The following is a 27,006-nucleotide window of genomic DNA, read 5'->3' as shown; positions in this document are numbered from 1 at the left end:
TTTGATGCCAAGCTAATCCCATTCTGTTCCGTTGAAATAAATTGCCAGTGTGTGACAAGTTACATGTACTGTATATTGTCATTTAAGTATGTGTTTACCAGGTGAAAATGCACATAGCCAAAGTTGGATTTTGTGTCGTTGCGTAGTTGCAGAAATTCGACACTTTGCAGGGTTCTTTCTGTGTTAAAGGTGAAGGAGGATCTTCTGTGATGTCTCTGACTTTTCGCTCTGCGTGAAAGGGTTTTTTAAGAGAAAGACAAAAAGCCAATACAGTAAATTTGTGCATACCTGATTTAGTGTGTCAGGGTGTTGTTACGCACGCTTGATATCCGTAAGACGTCTTTCATATCAACTCTGTATTTCAACTAGGGCTGTCTTCATATAGTCGAAGATGTGATTCAGAGGAGTTTGATTTCACTATTTACCCCGCAGGGAGGAAGGCGAGTTAATACCTGCTTTGGCCCGGCATACAGCAGGTGTGTTGGAAGGATACATCGATTGCGTTCATCACCGCGTCGTCTTTAAATATTAATAAAAGACTCTTGTGTCCAGACAAGTAGTTTTTAGAAAGTAAGAGAGTGTTGCTTCCTGGTGTGATGTCACGTTATCAGCTAGCTATGTATTGGTCGCTCACATCCCTAACTCTATAACAGTGGTTCTCAAACTTTGTTCCCCCCAAGAATCACCTAAGAAAAAAACTTGGCTCTCCAAGCACCACCATAATGGCTGACCCACATTAAAATACAGTAGCGTCGTAGGCCTAGGTATTCATTAAAACAGGCCAAAGGTTTTATTTAACAAGAACATTTAATATTTTTGGCTTCAGTAACATTACACACAGTTTAAAAATAGGAAAATAAAACTGTACTTAAATCAAGTGATTATTTGGTGTAACACTAATGGTACGCGTACCACAGTTTGAGTATCAAGGCTCTATATAATCTTTTTGTCTGCAAAACAATATTTTACTAGTATTGTTGGGAGGATGTTTCTAAATAGGTGACGTGATTGAGGCTCTTCGGGACGCGCTGCCATCAGACACGAAGCTCGTCGAGGCCATGAGGTGTAGCGCTTTTTTTTTGCAAAGGTAACAACCCTTTCATTTGTTTGCATACGGAACGTTACGGATTTTCTTTCTCTATTTAATAAAGTGTGATATGTCCCCTTAATGCTGTGACTTATAGAGCCGAAAACCTCCCCAACGCCACCTTTTTTGAGATAAAAAAAAAAGTTGCAAATTACATTTTGGTTTTGTTCACTTAAATGAAAGACTACTTTTAATATGTATTAACTTTCGGAAATTCACTGTATAAGACAAGTGATAGAGCACATCCAGCATGTTACTGACACCTAGTGACCAGTCAGTATACACTAGTACTTGTCTGTTTATTTTTATTATTTAAATGCCGTGGAGTCGACGGATAGTTGACGAGAGCAAAGTCTAACAATTCAGATTTGACTTTGAAAAAAACAGTGGTGTGCCGTCAGGGCCAGCAAGGCCTTCTCTGCTGGCCTAACATAACCAGAAATCATGATCATAATTAAAGATAGAATAAAAATATATATATTTGCTTTCCCTAAATATCTAAAAGTATTCATATTCTCTTCATGTTATATTATCCTCCTTCCAGTGCTGTTGTTTTTAGGTTAGAGTTTTTATTCTTCAGAATCAGCAATGCGTCTGTGCACTGTAAGTGAACGGGCACATACAGTTAATAGATAATTGCGATAGCCAATTAGATCACAAGTTGTCAGTAAGACTTTCTAGCTGGCCTCACGTTGGACGTGACATTTACGCGTCCTGTGATTGGATACTCACTGGTTTGAGCCGCGGCGGTGCTATGCAGATCAGCAGAGCCACACCCGTTAGCGGATTAATTTAATGTAAACGAACAGAACACATAGCAGTTGCGATAGCTAATCAGATCACAAGTTGTTGACAGTAGCCTATCTAGGTAGCCTGACGTTAACAAGACTGATTAGATACTTGTCACTCCAAAGTGAGTATCCAATCACAAATTGCAATTTACTGAAGCAGGAAGTGTTGTACCGTAGCCTAGCAAAGAAATCACCAATACTCACTTTTTTAACCCACAAAGAAGGAGAACAAAACGTTGATTAAGTGGCAGATATATATTTGCAAGGCCATTTTCAAGAAGGATATTTAAAGAGAAACTACATCTTGTGAGACAACATCAGCCAACCCTGGAAGCTACCTCAGCTGTCCTGGTCTTGAAATGGTGAAATGCCTGCCATTTCCACTCGAATCAACCGACTACGAGTGGTACCACTGGCTTATACTGCGTTGAATGGGTGCTACACGTTGTGAGTTTTGACACTACAACATAAGTTATCTTTTAATAGCTGATCCGGGTTTATTGATTTTTAAATGCGCCAGAAAATAGCCCGTTTTGTACACTATTGAGGTGATTCAATGATTCAATGACCAGTAGTGCGTAAATGTGTTTCTGTGTAGTATTTCTCCAGCAATGGTGATATAAATGGTGGTATTTTGAGAGGTAATCATTGAAGTCTGACATCACTGAAGGCCTAACGCATGGCCCGCCACTGGAAAAAACATAGTGGAAGACAGCCCTAATTTGAACACAGCATGCGGTGTGAGGGTGTGTTGTATAAATACTTGACAGAGCGACAATAGCTTATACACCACGGGAGAGGTGAGGTTTATACCCGCCTCTGTTACGGCTCTGACGCTACCTCCAAAAGTGGAAAATTGCCCGGATCGTTGCCTTTCATACAAAACGGCGACATGAAAAAAAATGCCAGCTTTTAAGAGCATGTGGTTGTTCTCTCATTCACATTTCAGAAGAATTCCACAATGACCCATTGGATCTTTTTAGATGGTACTGTCTGTGAGTGAAGTTATTTTATATATTGTCCATATATTTGAGTCCGATAGAGACAAAAAAGGGGGTTACAATGTATCAGGTAGCGATGGTTGAGTCATGGAATAATGAAGCCATATTCCATCCATCCATTTTCTACCGCCTATTCCATTATTGGTTAATTAAATAAAAGCATATGCATTTGCTTTACATGTTGCGGTATACTGGGGTTTTTTTCACTGTCTTCCAGTCATTAATCAGAACCCTTTGTGACATTTTCACTCTTATCCTGGTTGTTTTTGCACTTAATTTGAAAGAAGGGCCATACACCAGCAATAAGACTGTTGTATATTATTTAAATTAAGATGCTTTCTCATGCATGACTTGATATATTTCTAATGTTAATACGTTTAAATTGGCTATATTTGATGTCTGTACCCTACAGTCACACTTTCAAAATTGAGAAAACAAACGTTACAAAAATTGCATTTTACTGAGGATAACTCGCATCTAGCTTTTATTGAAGAATAATCTGACAAATTATTTAATGTATTACTGGAAGTGTAATTGTAAAAAGATTGAAAGAGGTTTCACAATGTGCACTGGACTGATGGAATTATTCATAATGAATTGCATTTATAACATATGTATAAACAGTTTTTGTCTTTTGAAAATGTGAATATTTTACCATACGGAATAATTTGAATATATGTGCACCCTTCAAAAGAATAAAATATTAAAGTAATACGTTTGTATATTCTTCTGACGTCTTATTTGCATTTTAACAAACATCTGCCTACTACACTAATCAGCTTTTATTATTTCGTAAGTATATCTAATTATTAAAATGTGTAACTGCTGCTGCTGTTACTTCCAATTCTTAACGAACCTATCCTCGCGACCATATCCCATAACCTCCGTTTCCACGGAGACGATGTTGCCATGACGACAGGCTACAAACACAGCTCCGCCATGATGACTTCGGAAGTTTATTGAAGCGTCGACATCCTGTCTTGTTGGAGATTTCAAAGGCTACATTTTTCCAACTTTGGTCCTAAAAGGATCATTTAAACTGGTTCAACCTTTAAAATTAAAACAAGGTGGTAATAATTCTTACATCTAGAATTGTAATATGTATTACAGTTTGCTAAGGTTCACAGTACTGTAGTTAGCATTACCATTAGCTAAAACTATCTTACTTGAATCGACATTAGCACCAACACGTCAAATGGCTGTTTTAAAAATATATATTTTTATGTATTTTAGGTTGTCCATGTATAACATAAAAAGTTCGACGAGTTCAGAAATGGCGTCTGTTTCTGGCAGTGCGAGGAAACTCAGAAAGAAGCCACTCGTGTTAAAACTGACCAATGCTTCACAGGTACGCTCTTTTAATTAACAGATTTCCTCATATACAGCAGCAGCGAAACACATTAAATAATACAAGAATATATCGTCACGATCCGATGTGTATATTTTTGGTTTGTTCAGAAATATAAAAATGTTCAAATGTATTTATATTTCCACAAATATATATTTGATTACAATAAACCCCACTTTTTCCTCTCGGAGCTTTGACCAATCATTAGATTTTATTAATTGTATTATTTTGTAGAACCATTGTATTTTACTTGTTTTTTTACTTGTGTTGTCTTAAATTGGCCCTAGTGTGTGAGTGTGAATGTTGTCTATCTGTGTTGGCCCTGTGATGAGGTGGCGACTTGTCCAGGGTGTACGCCGCCTACCGCCCGAATGCAGCTGAGATGCTCCAGCATCCTCCGCGACCCCGAAAGGGATAAACGGTAGAAAATGGATGGATGGATGGATGTTTTAATTTGTGCTGTATTTAATTATGTGATGTAAAGTTTCTCAACAACTAAACACGGTGATTTTAAGTGCACAGCAGCACTTTGAGTAAGGGCTTTAGCTCTATACCCCGCAAACCCGCAAACACCTGGAAATGATATGAGTCAATAAAGTACTTAATATTTTCTCACTAAATGTAATTTTGTTTTATTTTTCATTTTGCCAGAAAAAATATAAGTAGTGCTTGAAATTGAAATTGCATACATTTTAAACTTTAATGGTATCCAATATTGCAACAAATATTACAGTATATTATGATACTTTCCAAACATGTGTTGGTCTTTACAGCAAACTACCCATCAAATTAATAATAATGACAATATCTGTGTTGGCCCTGTGATGAGGTGGCGACTTGTCCAGGGTGTACACCGCCTTCCTCCCGAATGCAGCTGAGATAGGCTCCAGTACCCCCCGCGACCCCAAAAGGGACAAGCGGTAGAAAATGGATGGATGGATAATACATTTTACGTTGTTCTTTACAGCATATTACTGTAAATTGAAAAAAACTACTATTGTTTTTTGCGTTAAAATTCTGTTGACTGAGCTGAGTTTTTGACTGTAAAATCTACGGTTGTTGTTTTAACTGTGTATTACTGTAAATAGAAAGACGGTACATTTGTTTTTACAGTAGAAAAAAAATGGCAGCAAAGTTGCCAGAATTAAAAAATAACTTGTACTGTTTTTCCATTAACAATATAATGTTGTAAAAAACAATTTAAATTTAACACAAAAATTCTGGCAACTAAGCTGCCAGCTTTTTCAGTGGTAATTTATATAATTAATAATGAAATCGAGATGCAAATTCATACATTATTCACTGTTACAAGCGGCCCTCTGATGGCAGCCATAACTGCGATGTGAAACAAGTTTGGCATCCCTGTTCTATACTGGTATAGTGCTCTATAAAAAGGTAGTGGAGATCGTCTTGTTCTACAGATGGCAACTAGATAGCCTTGCGGACAGGCCATAAATAACTATGTGCTAGAAAGAGGTCAATATGAACATAATAATAATAACAGATTTTATTTGTATTGCAGTTTAAATTTGAATAACAAATCGCAAAGTACGAAAAAAACAGTGCGATAAATTTGAGAAGCCACCATTTGCCGGGCCAATCAAGACAACTTTGCGGGCCAGACTTGGCCGTGGGGCCCCACTTTGAGAACCCCTGCTCTACATTTTATATGTATGTGATTGTTGGTCATTTTCAAAGTAACAGTAGAATGGAAAATACATTGACTTTATATGCTTAATTGTGTTTCATTGTATCTATTAAACCATATCCAATTATATTTACAATTCGCAAAGTATGTGAAAATACTGTCTTACCATCACAAAATGCCACAATTTCAGATTGCCAACACTCTGCCCTCTTACCATCAGATCAGTCTGGAAATATGCAAAAATTGGGAGGATATGTGCTGTCTATCATTCACAATCCCTATGTAAATGATAAATAATAAATGGGTTATACTTGTATAGCGCTTTTCTACCTTCAAGGTACTCAAAGCGCTTTGACAGTATTTCCACATTCACCCATTCACACACACATTCACACACTGATGGCGGGAGCTGCCATGCAAGGCGCTAACCAGCAGCCATCAGGAGCAAGGGTGAAGTGTCTTGCCCAAGGACACAACGGACGTGACTAGGATGGTAGAAGGTGGGGATTGAACCCCAGTAACCAGCAACACTCCGATTGCTGACACGGCCACTCTACCAACTTCGCCACGCCGTACTGTAAAACAAGAACAACCCACTAAAAAAAAATCCAGAAACCTCCAACAATATTCCATGTCCATGTCATGACCTGAATATAAACCAAATTTGAGAAATATTGTTATTATAAGCGCTAACGAAAACAGCCTATTTTAGCGGCTTGTTGATAGCAGTGCGCTAATGCTAGCTTACTCTGCTATTGTTGATGCACTAAGCCTGCGGTTGCTTCAGCTTCGTCTCAAATGTCAACACTACTGCCATCTGGCGGCTAAGGTGAATAGTGTACCACCTCAATTCGCCACGTTTCATGTATCAGGTTAACTGGGACAAATTGAGCCATATAAATCCTCTTCCTACTGTAGGTAAGGTTACTTACTCTAAGAGCAACTTCATGTTAACTTTCTCCCGCTCATCAGCTGTACAGATACACTATGTACGCTCTACTGCATGTGACCTTACCTTAGACCAGGGGTGCCCACACTTTTTCTGCAGGCGAGATACTTTTCAATTGATCAAGTCGTGGGGACCTACCTCATTCATATATATAATTTATATTTACTTATTTATGAAAAATATGTTTTTGTTAACAATTTAAAAATGTTTAATGATAATGCAAGCATGTTTAACACATATAGTTAATATTGTTAATAAATTAAAGGCGTTTAATGATAATACAAGCATGTTTAATACATATAGTTAATATTGTTAACTAGTTTAAAGGTGTTTAAAGATAATGCAAGCATGTTTATCACATATAGTTAATATTGTTAACAATTTAAAGGTATTTAATGATAATACAAGCATGTTTAACACATATAGTTAGTATTGTTAATAAGTTAAATGAATTTAATGATAATACAAGCCTGTTTAACACATATAGTTAATATTGTTAACAAGTTAAAGGTGTTTAAATTTAATACAAACATGTTTAACACATATAGTTAATATTGTTAACAAGTTAAAGGTGTTTAAAGATAATGCAAGCATGTTTAACACATATAGTTAATATTGTTAATAAGTTAAAGGTGTTTAATGATAATACAAGCATGTTTAACACATATAGATTTCTTTCTTTCATGACGACAAGAATATAAGTTGGTGTATTACCTGATTCTGATGACTTGCATTGATAGGAATCAGACAGTGGTGCTGATAACGTCCGCATTTTCAAATGGAGGAGAAAAAAAGTCCTCCTTTCTGTCCAATACCACATGAAAGTGGTTGGTTCTTGGCATCTTATTTGTCCAGCTTCCGTACTCCTTTGTATACACTTTACAAGAAATACATTGGCGGCAAACTCCGTAGCTTGCTAGCTTGTGCACGCCAGCTTTCTGAGACTCTTATTTTGTTAGCGCAGGCAGGATGAAGCAGAGCTTTTATTGTGCAACTGTGCAGTCGGTCTTTGTAGTTTTGACGACAGGTCAGAGTCTGTTGAAATAAAAAGTGTTTCTCGCCTTCCTGTCGTAATTTTTTCTTAATAATGAGCTGGCAGCAGCCAGCGTCATCTCACAAGACCCTCAGGTGCCGTGAATGTCAATCAAGTGACGAAAGTGACGTCATAGTGAAGATTTATGATCGCTCATTTTTAGGACTATTTTTTTAATGCCTGGCTGGCGATCGACTGACACACCCTCCGCGATCGACCGGTAGCTCGCGATCGACGTAGTGGGCACCCCTGCCTTAGACCTTGCTGTAGGCAATTCCGTCCTCTAAAGCGCTTTGATCCGCAAAGTTCCTCCACTGCTTTCTGTCTTGAGCTATTGTTTTAGCCCAGACTTGGGCATTCTGCGGCCCGCGGGCCGCATCCGGCCCTTTGTACGTCCCTGTCCCTCCGCGTGAGGCCAATCATAAATTACAAAATACATTTTAAAAAGTATCTATTTCGAGTGTGCAATACAACGGTGCTGCTTTTGTTTTGAAAAGCGTTATTCGTATTACTTCCGTGTGGACGTATGCTCGTGCGCGCAGCGGCAATCACAAATTACAAAATACATTTAAAAAAACATCTATGTCGTGCGTGCAATACAATTGTGCTGCTTTTATTTTGAAAAGTGTTATTTATGGGCGTATATCCTGTGAGTGAAGGCACAAAGCGACAAGTGATGCCCGGTTATCCCCAAGACGCTAAAAAAAGAAAAGTTGATGACGAATGGCGTGTTTTCAACAAGACATGGACTGCCAAGTAAAGGTAAAGCCGTGTGCTTAATTTGTGGTACACATGTTGCTGTGTTTAAAGAATATAGTGTAACGACCTGCTGAAGTTGATGTTGTCGTCTTGAGTTGCGTAAATGAGGAGTGAGGATAGACGTGCGTGTGGAAGGAACGAGATAAGTTGAGCTGTGTTAGTATAGCTTGCTCAATAAAAGTTTAAAAAGAGCGTCAGACTTGGTGTGCACTTCTTCTGGACGCTACAATTGGTGTCAGAAGTAAAACTTTGCGCATACTGCGCTGTTTGTGTGCTCAGCCGGCTACGTCATCGGGAGGTACGTGCCAAGTGAGGAGCTCGCAGAGAGAGAGAGAGAAAGAGAGAGAGAGAGAGAGAGAGAGAGAGAGAGAGAGAGAGAGAGAGAGAGAGAGAGAGAGAGAGAGAGAGAGAGGCAGTGTCTACAGGTGCATCGCACGCTGCTTGCCATGGGGGAATTCCGCCCTCAATGAAGACTCCCAGGTTTGATGGCAAGGTGAACTGGGAGGCATTTCATCCCACTTCTGACATCAATTGTAGCGTCCAGAAGAAGTGCACACCAAGTCTGACGCTCTTTTTAAACTTTTATTGAGCAACCTATACTAACACAGCTCAACTTATCTTGTTCTTTCCACACGCACATCTATCCTCACTCCTCATTTCCGCAACAGCAACGCTTCCTCCTTCTTCGCCAATCACCTAACAGGCGTGCTACGTTCACAACAAAGAGGATGCAGGATAAAGTGACAGAAATTTAAATTTTTGCATTGTATTATACATCAGGAAGTGTTGTGTAAGAAAGTGTTAAAAATAAAACCATCAAAAGCCATCTGCTTTTGTATAAAGATAAGTTAGGTTAAATGAAAATATTATTATTATTATTATCTATCTTACGGTATATCAAAAAATAATTTAAGCAAAATTTAATTGAAATATTGTCGGTGTGGCCCTCCAGCAGTGCTCGGGTTGCTCATGCGGCCCCCGGTAAAAATTAATTGCCCACCCCTGATTTAGCCTGTTCCCAGGTGGTATTTCTGCTTGTGAGGTCTTTGTTGTTCTCCATGTTGTCAATGGTCTGCCGCTTTTTCTTTTGCCCACTGAGGGTTTCCATTCCAGTGCTATTTTAATTATTCTTTCATCTGACATTCTCATTACATGTCCAAGCCATTCTAGTCTGCATTTACTTTTGTGTCAGTAGTTTCTGTTTTGATCTTTTGCGTACTTCTTCATTTAATTGTGGTCTGGTCTCTCCAGGAAATTTCCATTATTCACCTGAGGCATTTATGGTAGAAGGCATCTATCTTCATTTGATCTTTTACAGTTTTTTTGCCATGTCACATATATATAGCATGACATATAGTAGTACTACAGCTTCATATATTTTGATCTTTTGTTTACATGTTCATATTTTTCTTTGCCATAAAGTTATAGAGCTTTCCAAACATGGAGTTTGCCTTGCCAATTTGTGTTCTTATTTCTTCCGAGCTGCTGGTGGGTGTGGAGTAAAGACATCTACCGCTAGTAAAGGCGTCTATTGCTTGTATTCCGACACGTGACTTCTTCAAGTGAAAACCTGTGGTGGTCAACCAAGATAAGATGGCTGTCGTACAGCAAGTAGCGTCTGAACTGAGTACAAAAGAGGCTTAAATATTCCCGCAAAAAGCAGATACCAACAAAAAATCTAACTATGCAATGAAATACATCCTTATACTTTATCAAAAAAAGATTTGTCGAGTGATATTAAGAACTATACATCGGTCTCGTTCCTAGACATAATGAACTACTGTGCTCCAGACGCCATGTCTACACGACAAAACTGATGAAAACATGGAAAAGCATGGAGGTCTGCTACTACTTTGTGTGTGGAAATTGGTATCAAGACTCTCCCGGATAAATATGCATAGTTTTTGCTTGTGTAAGGTTGCATTTAATGATTCAACTTCACGTCTACAGCCGTGTTTGTTGCTGTTGCACACGCCATTTACGAGTAGTGTGTTTTTCCCCGTCTTTATCAAAATATAGCTATAAATGTCAACATTGTGTATGTGGTAAACACTTCATTTATGATTTCTGCCTTTGGTAAAAACTTAACTCTTTTAGGTTTTGCTCACATTTGCTTTCTTTCATTTGGACACGCAGAGTTGGTGCTTTTATAAACACTAGTAGCAAACATGTGTTTAAGAAATACAAATAATATCAAGATAATACTTAAATGGTAAATAATAACCGTTAAAAGTATATCAAACAAACATTTAACTAAATGATCTCTGCAAACTCATGCATTCTTTGACTCTGCTCCCTTGGACTGGAGTGTGAGCTGCATGCTTTTCTCTTCATTGTTTCGTAAAATCGTGCACTCTTCTGCCCTTTTTGATAACCTCTCGAGGAACTCTGAAGAAACATTTATCCTTTTCGCGATTTGAACGATTTGTACAACCGAAAACAACACAAGCATAGGGCATTTTTTCTTCGAGGAAGGCTAAATGGCGCCTAGTACCTATTAAGAACAGACCTAGCTTGACCATCACACATATTTAATGGGTGGGACGTGAGCCGGACTTGACGTTAGTAAAATCAAACATAAATTACTTCTGAGGAAATGTGATTACTTTTCTGGTGTGTATTATTTTGAATGATAGTATGTTCTATGATTCTATTTTCACCTATTGCAGCTTCCGCAGAACACTAATTGCCTGGCGTGTTCAGATGATGGCAGATATCTCTGCTTAGGTCATGCGGGGGGCTTGTCTGTGTGGTGCGCGACTACACTGAACCATGAGGCCCAGTGGCTGCAGGAAAGGCTTGAGATTACGTGCCTTCACATGACCACCACCGGCGAGACCTTTTATCTGCTGGCCAGTATTGATGATATGGGTTAGTACATTAAACTCAGCCTCTCTGTCTTGTTAGACAGTCAGCACAATTGTCTGTTACTGCAATCATCTTTGTAGCAGTGTTAATGAATGTAAAAGATAACAGAATAACACCAATTGCAATTTAGTTATTTGTCACATGTCTCCTCAGGTGTTGCCAGAGTCTTTATGTTTAACTTGGAATGTATTTATCCTTTCAGCGTTATTAACTCATTGGTGAGTTATTACATACAGTACTATCAACATATGTTCCTGGATTTGTAATGCCTTAAAGTTATTGGACACTATTTTTATTTTCTTATGTCAGGAGGATATCAACAAAAGAAATGTTTGTTTCAACTTTGAAATATCTGAAGGAGGCGACTATGGAGCTGCATCAATGAGGTGTAAGTCGGGTCACAGATAACATTTTGGCATCCTCAAGTATTTTCTTTCTAAAGTTGTCAGTTTGACTTCATACAGTATTTCAAAAAATACCTTACCGGTAACTTTGTCCTTTCAGGCAACACCGATATTTGGCTGGATATCTATTACTTTCCAGTAGAGGACTGGATGAGAGAGTTAAAGGTACTATAGTGTATTTTGGGCTAATAAATATACTGTGTGGCTGTATTTAATTACAGTACAGTATGGTAAATGTACATTCTAGTTGCATTACAGGTTGCAAGGTATATGGAAAAAATATATATATGTATAGTAAATACAGTTACAGATAAATACAATCTGGTTAACGTTAAAGAAAGTATAGCAATATAACAGTATGGTATAGTGACTGTACATTGTAGTTGACATTTAGTTACATTTGGCCTAGTAGAGGTTAAGGTAGTTGCTGTACTACATTTAAAATTAGATAATTTTTGTTAGGAATGTTCCAATCAGGATTTAATGCTGATTTTAATACTGATCATCCATGAGTGATATCGGCCGATACCAATACCGATCACATGAATTAACTGTACATTTTTCAAATTCTTTTTTGGTTAGGTCTATTGACAGTTAAACAATGTCAACTAGTTCCTTATTTTCTTTTATTACATACAATTATTTTATCAAAACAAAACCAATATTACACAATAACAAAACTAAACTAAAAAAAACCTATTATCTAGAACTATTTAAATCAACTGTTTTACACTCAACGTGCTTCTGTGTTCAAGGAATTATTACCTGAGTTTGACAACATTAACAAAAACAACAATAAAATGATTTTGAGAGAAAAATTATTGATCTGAACACTCTAGTATCAATTACACTATCCTTGGTATCAACTCCACAAACGTATGCATCGATTTGCCCTCTTTCGTGTTGTTTACCGGCTCTGATAATTCTAACACACCAACAGTTGTTTTATTACCCTCTTTCTAGTTCCTATTAATCTACTCGTTCATTTCATGTTAATAGTTGTTTACTTTCTGCTGTAATAAGCTTCCATCTATATTTCTTAAACTTCATTAAGCACTTTTTCTGTTGCTTTAGGTTTAACTTAACCCAAGTTTAACTTTTAACACACTGACATTAAAAGATCAGTTACACCCACATAGTAATTCCAAACAAGGTATTCTGAAGTGTCAGCAGTAGGGATGTTCCGATCAAGGTTTTATGCTGCCGATTCCGATACCGATCATCCATGAGTGAGATTGGCCGCTGCAATACTGATCACATGCATTAGCTGTAAATTTTTCCATTGATTTATGGTGAATGCTTTAGACAACAATATCGGATCAAATTTAAACCAGTTTCCATTTGAGCAAAACAAAGTCACTGTTACACATAACTAAGCATAATCAAAAATGACAATACTGCTCATTGAAATACTTTTTTTTGTGCTCCTGGCTTGCTCTCGGTGTGTAATATATTTAGCTTCATCCTCCAGTGATAATGCTACTTAATAAGAATGTTTATGACAAAGAAATGCAGTTTCTATGCCGTGATGGAGGTGATTATTATTAGCTTAGGGAAGAGGCTCCACACTGTGTATGGAGACACATAATTAGCTGCTAGCCCCTTGTTAGCCGGGTGACTAGAAAATAAATACAGTGTCAGCCAGAAAGGATTGGCCTTTGTGATTGTCATTAATCTAATCTACATTTACTTTTTTACGAAAGTCTTCCGATACTGATCGTTGGCTGATCAATCTGCACATCCCTAGTTTATGTTTATGTTCATTTCAAACATGTAAACAAGGTTACACAATAATAACTCACTTATTTTCTGTGTCACACAAAGTTCAACATGTCCAAAAAGGAGTAGGAAGTTCCATCCTACCCTTTCTCCCTTTCACAGCTATTACTAATACTTACATTCACTTCCTATCGTCAATCTTTAACATAAATATATACATATAAAAAAAATTGTTTTATGGAATTAAATGATGTCCTTTTATGTCCAAAAGTTCTGTTGTTTTGGATTTAAGGTCCAATTTGGATAATTAGTGCCCTTCTCAATCCACAGGATCCCAAACTCTCTGCAAACATGAAATGGTCTCCAGCTCCTCGGGTGAATAAAATCATGCCATCAGCAGGTATTAGTACTTCAAATAAAGACATTGATGACTATTTGCTACACAATCCATGCACGTGTCACTTAAAAGTATGTGCTAAGAAATAACGCAGCACGTTTCTGTGTTTGGCAGCGACCATGACGGATTTCTCCAACATGTTAACTCACTGTTTGGTTCTAGATGACACGAACGAGCCTCCTAGGTGCAAAAAAAATGTATACAAATACAGACATTTACATGTATTTGTTGCTAATTACATTTTGTTATTCTCAGACATTGCACTTATCACTTTCTCCTGAAATGTGGTCACTCTCATGGCCAGAATAAACCAAAGTCAGGTTTGTAAAGTAGAATAAATCATAATTTAAAACAATCTATTTTTTTATCTAGTATTTTTAACCTTCTACATTCTCTTAGCAGGATGTCCCATAACTGTATGTTTTTGGTGGAATGGAAGTTACAATCTTCTCTACCACATGCTGTCCAAAACAACAAAGTTCAAACAAGGTCACACAATAATTTTCAGTTTTCAGGGTTCATACCAATAAACCATCACTAAATGTTTGACAATTTCTGGTTATTACACATGTTCAGAACCTCAGCCATCTGTGCTGTGGCCCAACGCAGCAGAAATCGTATGCTCCGCCGTCAGCAGATGCACTCGTTTCATTGCGCTTGGCCTCAGCAACACTCTTGTGTGTGTCTGGGACAGGCTAGCTGGTGAGTGCAAAAGTATTGTTATTATCATTACCATTTTAATTAAATTTGAATTTGAATACTTGAATGTTTAGCAACAACTTATTCCCACTGATAACTCAGCCAAGTAGGATCACAGTATACACAGCCAATATCTGTACAAATACAATAAATAACCAAATAATAGTTGGACTACTTATAAACAACATTAGTGACCATCTTCCTGTCTTTTGTATCTTCCATCAACTCTTAAATAATATTTATGAAACTAAAACAGTCAATAACAAATTGATTAGATGTAAAACACCTTAAGCCGGCTGCCTTCAAAGCGGACCTGTGTTTACGGCAATGGGAAGGATTCTATGCCGATAGTGACCCAGATAAGGTGTATAATGTTTTCTTGTCAACATAACTCAAACTCTATGACACACATTGTCCACACACACAAAAATCATAACTAAAGATAGAAATAAACAAAATAAACTCTGGGTCACTAAAAGTATTGAAAATGCCCATAAAAAGAAAAAAATAATTTAAAAATAAAATGGATGTATGGATTCATAACATAGAACTAAGAAAACAGAAAATATATATAAAAAATATATAATAAGAAATTAGAATACATAAGAGGGATTACTATCATAAAAAGCTGGAACAGCATATATCTTATACTCAAGGAACCTAAAATATATACAATAATTACAAATGGATCAGTAAAAGTTCAATATCCATATCACTTTGTGAAATATGCTCATATGTGACAATATATCACAGATAATATTGAAGAGACTACCAATACATTTTTTTTTTTTGGTAAATGTAGGTCCTATCCTAGCAAAACAATTATAGAGCCCACAGAAAAGATAGTTAAGGAGGACGTAATTAGACAGAATCCAACTTCAATATTCATCAGAAGATACACAAAAGTACAATTATACAAATAGTAAGAGAATTCAAGAACAAACGGTCAACTGACTGATGACATTTTGATTTGGCTTTTACCTAATATTTATTCATTTTATTGAAGTCATTCGTACTGTACTTTTTATTTTATTAGTTATGCTGGATTTTATTTAGTTCTAGTTATTATATATTTACAGTGTCTATATGAACAGGGGTTAGTGTGTGTGCCTCACAATAAGAAGGTCCTGGGTTTGATCCTTGGGCTCAGGGTCTTTCTGTGTGGAGTTTGCATGTTCTCCCTGTGACTGCGTGGGTTCCCTCCTGGTACTCTGGCTTCCTCCCACCTCCAAAACATGTACCTGGGGATTGGTTGATTGGCAACACTATTTAGGCCCTAGTGTGTGTTAATGGTTGTCTGTCTATCTGTGTTGGCCCTGCGATGAGGTGACTGGTCTGGCCTGCTCTGGGGCTCTGGCTGCATGCATCTGGCTGTTCGTGGTCCGGTGCTCTCTGCGTGTTTCGCTGCTCTATGGTGTGGGCGGGGCGGGGCGGTGTCGCACTAAATGGATCTTTGAGCTAAGTGGATCTAGGCATTTTGATCTTTGTCCCAAGATGTCGAGATGTGACCGACAGGAGGAGTAGGATTGTTGGAAGTGCCAATACTAACAGGGCTAGCAGTTTTGTTGGTCCAGCCATGGCACATGCACTTTGTGGGTTTTGTCGTCTGGCTTGCTGCTTGAGGGGGGCACTGGGCACTGGACTTTTGGCTCTGTGCAGCCAGCGGTTTGGGTGGTGTCGGGTTGGGTTCATCTCTGGAGGCAGGAGTGTGTCCACGTTCCGTCCCAATGGTTCATCTTGAGACCTAATGTGTAAAAACTTTTAAGTTGCGTATACTGGAACTCAAGGAGAAAAGAAAAGTATATATATATTGCTCTGAAGATTGTTGTGATGTGGAAAAGGGGTTGGATTTAATAGGCTCAGCTTCTTCCTACTCCTTTTCATATACGTTGAAATGAAAACTGTTAACCTGTAATGTAATCTGGTATGCACATCTAGAATAAAATGAACGGAACTGAAAAAGTGCAGTGTTGACTCGAAGATAGACCAGAACAAAATCTGATCTTTTTGTTCCCCAGTGGAACCACATGGAATTTAAAGCCATCCTCAGATTATTTATAAATATCAGAACACCCTGTTGATGTAAAATGATAATGGGACACAAAATGACCACAGAAGCTGAGGTCAATCTTTGCATCAGTACATCACATCCTCTCATGTTAGAATTAAAATACTAAGACTCAAAATTATTGAAAAGTCAAACCTACAGGACACTCGCTCACCTGCAACTTAATTCGTGTGCGTAATAAACTTTATCTCATATTATCGCTGCACTTGTGAAACTGAAGGCAGTGCCAACATTGCACAACATATATAACCACATGGACTAAACTAAACCAACTTAAAATATTCCATAAAGTCATAGAAATTACAGCAATACATTAGATTACATTAGACAGTGGCAACCTTGTGCAAAATGAGTAAAACTACAAATAAGACTGAAAATAGTCCATAATGCCATAGAAATTGCAGCAATATAGCAGATAAGTACGTGTCATTTAAATCATGTAAGCACCGCTCCTGCAAGTAAATAATACCAGCGGCAACCTTGTGCAAAATAAGTAATCACAAGTTAAACGACTACAAATAAGACTGGAAATAGTCCACAAATAGAATTTACATTAATATACCAGATTAGTACGTGTCATTCAAATAATGTAATCGCCATTCTTGCAAGTAAATTAGAAAAGCCGCAACTTTGTACTTAATAATTAGTATTGAGAAGTTGAGCAACTACAAGTAAGACTGAAAATAGTCCTCAAAGTAATAAAACTTGCAGAATTTGATTGATTGATTGAAACTTTTATTAGTAAATTGCACAGTGTAGTACATATTCTGTGCAATTGACCGCTAAATGATAACACCCAAATAAGTTTTTCAACTTGTTTAAGTCGGGGTCCACTTAAATTGATTCATGATACAGATATATACTATCATCATAATACAGTCATCACACAAGACAAACATCAGAGTATATACATTGAATTATTTACAATCCGGGGTGTGGAGGGGTTAGGTTAGGTTTGGTTGATATCAACACTTCAGTCATCAACAATTGCGTCATCAGAGAAATGGACATTGGAACAGCGTAGGACTGACTTGGTAGGATATGTACAGCAAGTAGTGGACATAGAGATAGAGATCAGAGAGCATAAGAATAAGTATCTACATTTGATTATTTACATTTGAGTATTTACAATCCGGGGAGGTAGGATGTGAAAGGAAGTTTGTTAGTTTACGGTTGAAGTTGCCTGGAGGTGTTCTTTTAGTGCAGTTTTGAAGGAGGATAGAGATGCTCTTTCTTTTACACCTGTTGGGAGTGCATTCCATATTGATGTGGCATAGAAGGAGAATGAGTTAAGACCTTAAGAAATATACCAGATTAGAGGTGCCGTTTAATTACAGTAATGTATTTGCCGCTGTTGCAAGCAATACACCAGATTAGAACATGTCATTAAAAAAATGTAATCGCCGCTCTTGCAACCTAATAATAAAAGTGGCATTCTTGTACAAAATAAGCAACTAAAAGTTGGACGATTACAAGGAAAACTGGAAATAGTCCTAAAAGGCATAGAAATTGCCGCAATACAGTAGATTAGAATGTGATGTTTACGTAATTACCACTTTTTCAATTATTGACAGCGGAAATCTTGTACAAAGTAAGTAATCAGAACGGCTACAAATAAGACTAAAAATAGCCCACAAAGTAATTGCATTTGCAGCAAATCAGATCAGAACGTGTTGTTTCATTAATATAATTGCTGCTCTTGCAAGTAAATATTAAAAGTGTAAACCTAGTACATATTAAGTAATCAGAACGACTCCAAATCAGGCTTGGAATGGTCCACAAAGTCAGAAAAATTGCAGTAATATACCCAGTAATAGTCAGTATTAATAAAAGACTCACCAATTTCAGATTCAGAAAGTATTTATCAAAAAACGGGTTTTGAAATAGATGGATTGTTCTTATATTATAATCCTATTCAGGACTGCCTATATTCATGTCAATAATGTACTTTGGAAAAAATAATACTCACATCAGTTCTACAGTACAGACTGTTGTACAAGCTGAATTGCATTGCTTGAACAAACACTCACTGGCCATTTGATTAGGTAATCCTGAACAATTTTATGAGAGTCAAGACAAGCTCTGCAAAAATATACATTAAAGGGAATCAAAATTTAAAAAGTGATTATCTTTGAAACAGCAGCGTTTTAGATACACCATTGGATCTTGATTTTGATTACACTGCATGTGCACAACTTTCATTTATGAGTATGAATCATCAGCTACAAAAATCATCTTCATTTTTAGCAACAAATATAAAAACTATAACTTTCTCATATAAGCCAGTGTCTGTGACATCTGAAAGAGCCCTGAAAAAAAGATGCACTTAGTAGCCTGTGACACAAAGGATTCTGCAGAACGCCACAGCTTGGATATATTTAGCATTTCCCTCAGAGAAATTTGCCCAAAACGCTATAGTGAAGATGAGTCAGTTTGTGGAAAGAAAAGCATTTTGAGTGACTGCCATGCTAACCGCCATTTGTGCTTGTTAGGCCTTTTGATGCCCTAAACACAGCTTCGGGGCTTGTTTGATTCTCACTATCAACGTTTCTCTCTCAGGCGCTCCCTTGTCAGTCTGTACGCTGTCAACAGACAGCGCCTTCCTCAGGCTGCAGTTTGCGGATTATTGCCTTGCATGCACTGATATTACCCAGACTTTAACCACAGGTGAAATCCGCCTTGTGGTGGTTTGTAAAAGTGGAGCAGTTTATATTATGAATACAAGGAGAGGAAAAGCAACCCGCTCAGTGCAACTCTCGCAAAGGTTGTGTAAGATTTCCCTTATTTTAAGAATCAATGCATGTATTATTCAACTTAACACCTTTATATATTTTGTCTCACACACAGGTCGAAAGACAGTGGTGATATGCTGACTGTTACTGCATCAGTGGCATTTCTGCGGGGCTTGGTAGGAAAACAGCTTACTACTGTAAGAGTACTGTAGGAACACATAAAAAGAACAGTTGCAAAACATATTTTTGTTCTCTTGTGGGTTGGCGTAAAGTCACTTTTGGTGCATCGTAATGGGAAAATGTTCATGCAAGATGTCGTCAATGGAGCCACAGTATGTGCCCTGATTCCTCCCACCAATCATCTGCTGGCTACCCACTGCACTCCTGTTTACGCTCTGAACGTCAAGCAGCACATTCTGTATATGCAAGGTAAAAAAAAAATTGTTGTTGGTTGTGTACACGCTGCTGCCTTTCTTGCCAATGGTGTGGGTTTGATTCCCGACCAGGGCCCCAACACACAGCCTGTGCCTGTTGCATTTGGAAATACATCAGACAAAAAACAAAAAAATTGTGTTGCACTTGATTGCACTTATTTGATACATGCAATGGAAATGCACCACCAGCTATTATATTTGTATTAGGTTAATCAAAAATACAGAGTTATCTCATGTGATTAATGACAACAAAATATCGCATTCATTATTTGTATATACAGATTATTCACATGATTCATTTTGACTGTATACGCTCCTTTACCTTAACTGCGGATTCCTATACCTGAAAGGCGGCGTGGTTTGTAATATGGTCAGTGATCAGGTCATTGCATACGTCAGTGCAAAGATAAGTGAGGAGACTCTGACTGTTGTGCTGAATGGCAAATTTGAGATATAACTATCATTTAAAACAACCTGTGATTAATCATGATTAATCCAAATTCTAAAGTTTGATTAATACTCATTTGACAGCGCTAATTTATACATTTGTTTTCACGAAGCACAGTGCCATTATTTGAGGCATACCTGTTTTTAGGTCAGACATTCTCAAGTACTGGGTAGCGACCAACTTTTAGGTCATCATTTTGGAAATCGTTTAATTTTCAAAGATGGTGAAGAAAAAATATGATCTTGGGTATTCATACATGTGTATTTTAGTACTTTGAGGACAGAAATGGACAGATTGCCCCGTGGGATGGCAGTAGCTTAGCTACTTTTTTAACGAGTAGGCTTTTCTGTAGTTTAGCTACTTTTAGGCCCATGTAGCTAGGTAGCAGGCCCGGCCCTAACCAATCTGGCGCCCTAGCCAAGATTTTAGGTGGCGCCCCCCTCACAAGAAACCGGATAGCTTTGTCTTTGACCTTTTTTTTTTACTTAAAGAAAGCAAATTAACAATCAGAATAGTTAACAAGATTTAAAAAAATATGGATAAATAAATGAATACAAAAAATGAATATATGAAATACAATATTTTTTACATACATAAACACAAAATAAAACGTGTCAACAAGTTGCATAAAATAAATTAAAAATACAATATAAATAAGGCACTGCACAAAACAAGATATCAAACCAGTATGACTTTAACAACTATATTACAAAAAAGGGGGATCCTACAGAGTTCTCTATTTGTGCTTTTTAATATTGCATTAACTAGAATGACTTACAAATTACTGTACACGAGTACTGTAATTACCTAACGTTACATTATTATTTTCCATAACAATTTAGCCCCCTCCACAATATTAACCCGACGTTAAAACAGAACTAGCTATTTATTGATTAGCAATTGCCGAATCATGTAACATTAGCTTAATGCTAAAAAATACAGGTTACTATCACATTCTGTAACAGACAAATAATTTCATGTAGGCTAACGTTACCTACATGCTACCTCTGTCTTTTTCTCGTTTCTCCCCGTCTTTTCTCCCCTGGGCACCTGACAGTTTTGGCCGTTTTGACATCTTGAGTTGATTTTTTTTATGTGGTGACGTCCAAAAAGAGTCATGATACGGGAAGGGAGGGGGCGCACCGTGCCGGGGCAGGGGGGGTCGTAATGTTGTAACAAATAATATTTCTATTAAATAGGCTTTACTTTGCATTTTAATTAACGTGGGATTATTTTATGTATCTATAAATAATAGTACCAACCTTTTATTTTCCAAATATTTATTTTTTTCCTCCAACAATTGTGGCACTGGCGTGGCGTCCCCTGATGGACGGCGCCCTTAGCATTTGCCTATACGGCCTAAGCCACGGGCCGGCCCTGCTAGGTAGCTTACATCAAATCTACAAGCCACAAAGAGAGAAAAAGGACTGCGAATCCAGGCCTAAAAATGTTTTAAGAAAATCCAATGACCTGGATAAATTAGATCATCCATACATACGGACAAAATCCATAATGATTGGTTGGTGTTCATATGATGAGTCACTATTGGCTAAGATGAGCGCAAAACATTACGGACTGACCAATCAAAGGCAAGATGAGATGGGTCATCGAAACTAGTTAGCAAAATCATAACAGACACACACTCATGTCACATGACGACAAGGGCGTCAGAGACGGAGGGACGCTTCAAGCTGACGACTCAAAAGAATAAGAAAACATACTTGAAAATGTCCCGCACATTAGATTTTTCCTTTAGTGATGAAGACGACGTGCAGGAAATCCACAATAATGCGTGTCCTTAGCCATATTTAGACAAATGTATGCGTTTAGAGAAAACAATGTCCAATACCTTAGTTTTTAGTTGTTCACTCTGTAAACCAAAATCATAACTGCACAACTCTTCATCAAAGACGTGGAACACAAATTTAGGAACACACATTAAGGTGAGTTGAGTTCATAAAAAGTTTTACTGAAAATAACAATTACCAACTGTTCCCAAACAACGCACAAGTCATTGTTTTGTTTTTTTTTTAAAGATAGAGATAGATGCTGTTTTTTACTGCAAGTAGAAAAAAAAATTAATAACATTATAGGGGTGGGCCAAAGAAAAAGCAAACTAAAATAAATACACCCAGTGGGGTGCGGGGACCCCTTGAGGTAGTTGTAGGGTGTCCCCCGCTAAATGACAGATAATTAATAGTAATGGATGCTTATTGGGTCAATTTGTACACTCTCAGTTACATTAACATGTATATTTTACATGTGGGCCCATAGATATAAATGCTGTTAAATGTACCTTTGATGTAGCAAGCTACTTTTGCCATGAAGCTTGCTACAATTCTCCAGGGATAGCTTCCCCTGTAGCTTAGCTACATTTAATAAAGAGTAACTTGTAGTTTAGCTTATTACATTTTCCAAGTAGCTTGCCCATCACTGCTCTTTAGTTTGTTGACATATAAGTGAAATGTGTGTGTGCTCAAATTTACTTCTTGGTTCATTGATAATGTGCCTTATAAGAGTCTGCACATGTCACATGCTCCTTTTTGAGGAAATACGCTATATCCTACACTGTCAGCTCTATGTTAAACCACGTTAATCCAAGATTCCGAACTAACAAAGGTCTTAACTCATTCTCTTTCTATGCCACATAAATGTGGAATGCGCTCCCAACAGGTATAAAAGAAAGGGCATCTCTATCCTCCTTCAAAACTGCAATAAAAGTTCACCTCCAGGCAGCTACAACCCTAAACTAACACCCTCCCCGGATTGTTAATAATCAAATGTAAACAATCAAATGCAGATACCTTTTCTTATGCCTTCTGATCTCTCTCTCTCTCTCTCTCTCTCTCCCCTACTTGCTGTCCATATCCTACCAAGTCAGACCTACACTGTTCCAATATCCTTTTCTCTGTTCTCAATTGTTGATGTCTGATGATAACAACCAAACCTAACCCCCCCCCCCCCCCCCCCCCCCCCCCCCTCCACACCCCGGATTGTAAATAATGTAAATAATTCAATGTGATTATCTTGTGTGATGAAATAAACATTGATTGATTGATTGATGACTGTATTATGATGATAGTATATATCTGATAGTATATATCTGTATCATGAATCAATTTAAGTGGACCCTGACTTAAACAAGTTGAAAAACTTATTCGGGTGTTACCATATAGTGGTCAATTGTGCGGAATATGTACTTCACTGTGCAACCTACTAATAAAAGTCTCAATCAATCAATCAATGTCAAAAGTACTGTATTGGATGAATAAACGACGAGTAAAGCATCACTGAAGGTTTGTGCATCTCATCCAGGTGTCCAGGAGTCCACCCTTTGCAGTTCATCCATAGGAGATGAACGTCCGAGTCAACTCCTCGTTCTACGTTTCGACGAGCACGACGTCACCAAGCCATATGTTGTGTCACAACCACAATCTCCAAGGCTACAAGCAATAAGTGTGACCGGCGAAGAAGCTTGCAACGATTATCTCCATGAAAGGTTGGCTTCCTCTTCATCTCAATGCTTCTTTCCTAAACGCGCCATATTATTTTCCAGTCTTTTCTATACCTGTAGTCATTCAGATGATTGGGTTGTGTCATTTGCAGAGCTCTGTCAATGGAGGAAAGGCACAAATCCATAACGCAGACATGGAAGCGACTGCAGGAGACAGGTGCTTACGTAAAGAACTGCTAAACATTTGTATCTTACTCATTGGTATTATTGTCAAAAAAAATTGCAAAAAATGCTGTTTATTGTTTAAGTTCAAATATTGTGATGTCCCAACTTCTGTGGGCATGGAGATTAATTTATTCTTATTCTAACATGGCTCATTTTAATATTAAATGAATGAATCAATCAATCAAAGATTATTCATAAAGCCCTTAATCACAAATGTCTCAAAGGGCTGCACAAACCACAACAACATCTTCAGATCTGATCCCACAACAGGGCAAGAAATAACTCAACCCAATGGGAGCAATGTGAAAACTTAGAAGGGACTCCAGATATAGGGACCCCCCCTTCTATGGGATCTGATATTGATTTAAAATGTTTTGTTTTAGACACTCATTTGAATTATGAGAGATATAGTTGCCAAAGAGCTGCAGGTGAGGGTCATGAAAGAGCTTCTTGGCACCGTTAGCAGTAGTTTGCTTCCACAGTAGAAACTGGGTTAATTTCCGTTCATTTCTGATACGCCTGCATTATAGAACGTAATAACTGCGCAACTGAGTCCACTCTAATGAAAAGGCTCAAAAACCTAGGGCCTGATCTACTAAAGGCTTGTGTGTGTTAAAACACATGCTAACTTGATAGTGCTTGCAGAGCTGATCTACAAAGCCCCTTGCGCAGAGGATGGCTTCTCTTAAATAAGCAAAATAGAGAGCTTAATACATTAAGCGTGTCTGTTTTTATGTACTGTATATACCAGACCTGGGCATTGTGCGGCCCGCGGGCCGCATCCGGCCCTTTGTACGTCCCTGTCCGGCCCGCGTGAGGCCAATTATAAATTACAAAATAAATTTTAAAAAGCATCTATTTCGAGTGTGCAATACAACGGTGCTGCTTTTGTTTTGAAAAGCGTTATTTGTATTACTTCCGTGTGGACGTATGCTCGTGCGCACAGCGGCAATCTCAAATTACAAAATAAATTTAAAAAAACATCTTTGTCGTGCGTGCAATACAACTGTGCTGCTTTTATTTTGAAAAGTGTTATATGTGCGTATGTCCTGTGAGGGAAGGCGCACAGCGACAAGTGATGCCCGGTTATCCCCGAGACGCTAAAAAGAGAAAAGTTGATGACGAATGGCGTGTTTTCAACAAGACATGGACTGCCAAGTAAAGGTAAAGCCGTGTGCTTATTTGTGGTGCACACGTTGCTGTGTTTAAAGAATATAGTGTAACAACCTGCTGAAGTAGATGTTGTCTTCTTGAGTTGCGTAAATGAGGAGTGAGGAGACGTGAGTGTGGAAGTAACGAGATATGTTGAGCTGTGTTAGTATAGCTTGCTCAATAAAAGTTTAAAAAGAGCTTCAGACTTGATGTGCACTTCTTCTGGACGCTACAATTGGTGGCAGAAGTAAAACTTTGCGCATACTGCACTGTTTGTGTGCTACGTCATCGGGAGGTACGTGCCACGTGAGGAGCTCGCCGCAAAGAGAGAGAGAGAGAGAGAGAGAGAGAGAGAGAGAGAGAGACGAGAGAGCGAGAGAGCGAGAGAGCGAGAGAAAGAGAGAAAGAGAGAGAGAGAGAGAGAGAGAGAGAGAGAGAGAGAGAGAGAGAGAGAGAGAGAGAGAGAGAGAGAGAGAGAGAGAGAGAGAGAGAGAGAGAGAGAGAGAGAGAGAGAGAGAGAGAGAGAGCGTTTACAGGTGCAGCCACGCTGCTTGCCACGGGGGGAATTCCTCCCTCAATGAAGACTCCCAGGTTTGATGGCAAGGCGAACTGGGAGGCATTTCATCCCACTTCTGACATCAATTGTAGCGTCCAGAAGAAGTGCACACCAAGTCTGATGCACTTTTTAAACTTTTATTGAGCATGCTATACTAACACAGCTCAACTTATCTCGTTCTTTCCAAAAGGAAAACCAATCCTCACTCCTCATTTCCGCAACAGCAACGCTTCCTCCTTCTTCGCCAATCACCTTACAGGCGTGCTACGTTCACAACAAAGAGGATGCAGGATAAAGTGACAGAAATTGAAATTTTTGTATTGTAATATACATCAGGAAGTGTTGTGTAAGAAAGTGTTAAAAATAAAACCATCAAAAGCCATCTGCTTTTGTATAAAGATAAGTTAGGTTAAATGAAAATATTATTATTATTATTATCTATCTTACGGTATATCAAAAATAATTTGAGCAAAATTTAATTGAAATATTGTCGGTGTGGCCCTCCAGCAGTGCTCGGGTTGCTCATGCGGCCCCCGGTAAAAATTAATTGCCCACCCCTGGTATATACAGAATATATGCTGATATTAAGAATGCCCACAATACTGGGAAGAGGAGATGCAAATATAATCATTTAGCGCTCGCATTGTGATTTATCAAGACTAAAACTGATAGATGCTGTTTTGCATCTATTTAGCGTATTTATAATGTTTGTGCAAACGCACATTTACAGCTGTGAGAAAGGAGGCGATCGGGCTGAAAAGACAAACGATGGACAGAGAATCCAGTCCAATGTGTATATGTCAACATATTTTAAGTGTCATAAATAAAAAACTAATAGGCATGTCTTCTATTCAGCAATATCTTTTTTTAATCATTTCATAGCTGTTGGGTGACTTAAGGAGTTGATTAAAACAAATTCAACTGATTCGTGTTGGTGTTTTTTTAATGGTGTTTTTTTTTTTATCATATAGGACATACATTATTAATATATATTATATAAAAATATTGCAATGTGCATTTTCTTGCCACTGGATCATTCCAGACACACCATCACAACCTTGCAGTGCCTCCCACAGTGCACCTTCACTAGATTATGTTTGCTGGATCACGTTTCAATATAGTCATGTATAGGTGCTTTATATCAGGGTTTTTGCAGGTTTCAACAAGTCAAATTTAAATTTACCTTTTAAGACTTTTTAAGACCATTATGAATATAATTTAAGACCATTTCACA

General features: G+C 37.9%; 1 protein-coding gene across 8 annotated transcripts in view; it reads left to right on the top strand.

The window, feature by feature from the left end:
- The first annotated feature begins 2 nt into the window (after positions 1–2).
- wdr93 (WD repeat domain 93) overlaps positions 3–27,006 on the top strand; it is a 41,751-nt gene continuing 14,747 nt past the window's right edge. For 5 of the 8 annotated variants that reach the window (XM_062024627.1, XM_062024652.1, XM_062024643.1 and 2 more), the window contains exons 1-16: positions 3–3,946; positions 4,113–4,227; positions 11,286–11,487; positions 11,638–11,702; positions 11,794–11,872; positions 11,989–12,053; positions 13,938–14,007; positions 14,119–14,188; positions 14,260–14,324; positions 14,407–14,493; positions 14,581–14,706; positions 19,331–19,535; positions 19,619–19,700; positions 19,776–19,932; positions 23,701–23,884; positions 23,992–24,056. In XM_062024627.1, the coding sequence (XP_061880611.1) occupies positions 4,120–4,227; positions 11,286–11,487; positions 11,638–11,702; positions 11,794–11,872; positions 11,989–12,053; positions 13,938–14,007; positions 14,119–14,188; positions 14,260–14,324; positions 14,407–14,493; positions 14,581–14,706; positions 19,331–19,535; positions 19,619–19,700; positions 19,776–19,932; positions 23,701–23,884; positions 23,992–24,056 (1,630 nt within the window). In that variant the 5' untranslated portion in view covers positions 3–3,946; positions 4,113–4,119. Of the gene's footprint in view, positions 3,947–4,112; positions 4,228–11,285; positions 11,488–11,637; positions 11,703–11,793; positions 11,873–11,988; positions 12,054–13,937; positions 14,008–14,118; positions 14,189–14,259; positions 14,325–14,406; positions 14,494–14,580; positions 14,707–19,330; positions 19,536–19,618; positions 19,701–19,775; positions 19,933–23,700; positions 23,885–23,991; positions 25,349–27,006 lie in introns of those variants that run through there. The other 3 variants (XM_062024657.1, XM_062024610.1, XM_062024663.1) reach the window with 3 other exon arrangements.

This window comes from Entelurus aequoreus, linkage group LG02 (genome assembly GCF_033978785.1).
Source record: "Entelurus aequoreus isolate RoL-2023_Sb linkage group LG02, RoL_Eaeq_v1.1, whole genome shotgun sequence".
In the NCBI taxonomy this organism is placed as follows: Eukaryota; Metazoa; Chordata; class Actinopteri; order Syngnathiformes; family Syngnathidae; genus Entelurus; species Entelurus aequoreus.
The sequence above is the reverse complement of the archived record's forward strand: the minus strand, read 5'-3'. Positions and strand labels throughout refer to the sequence as shown.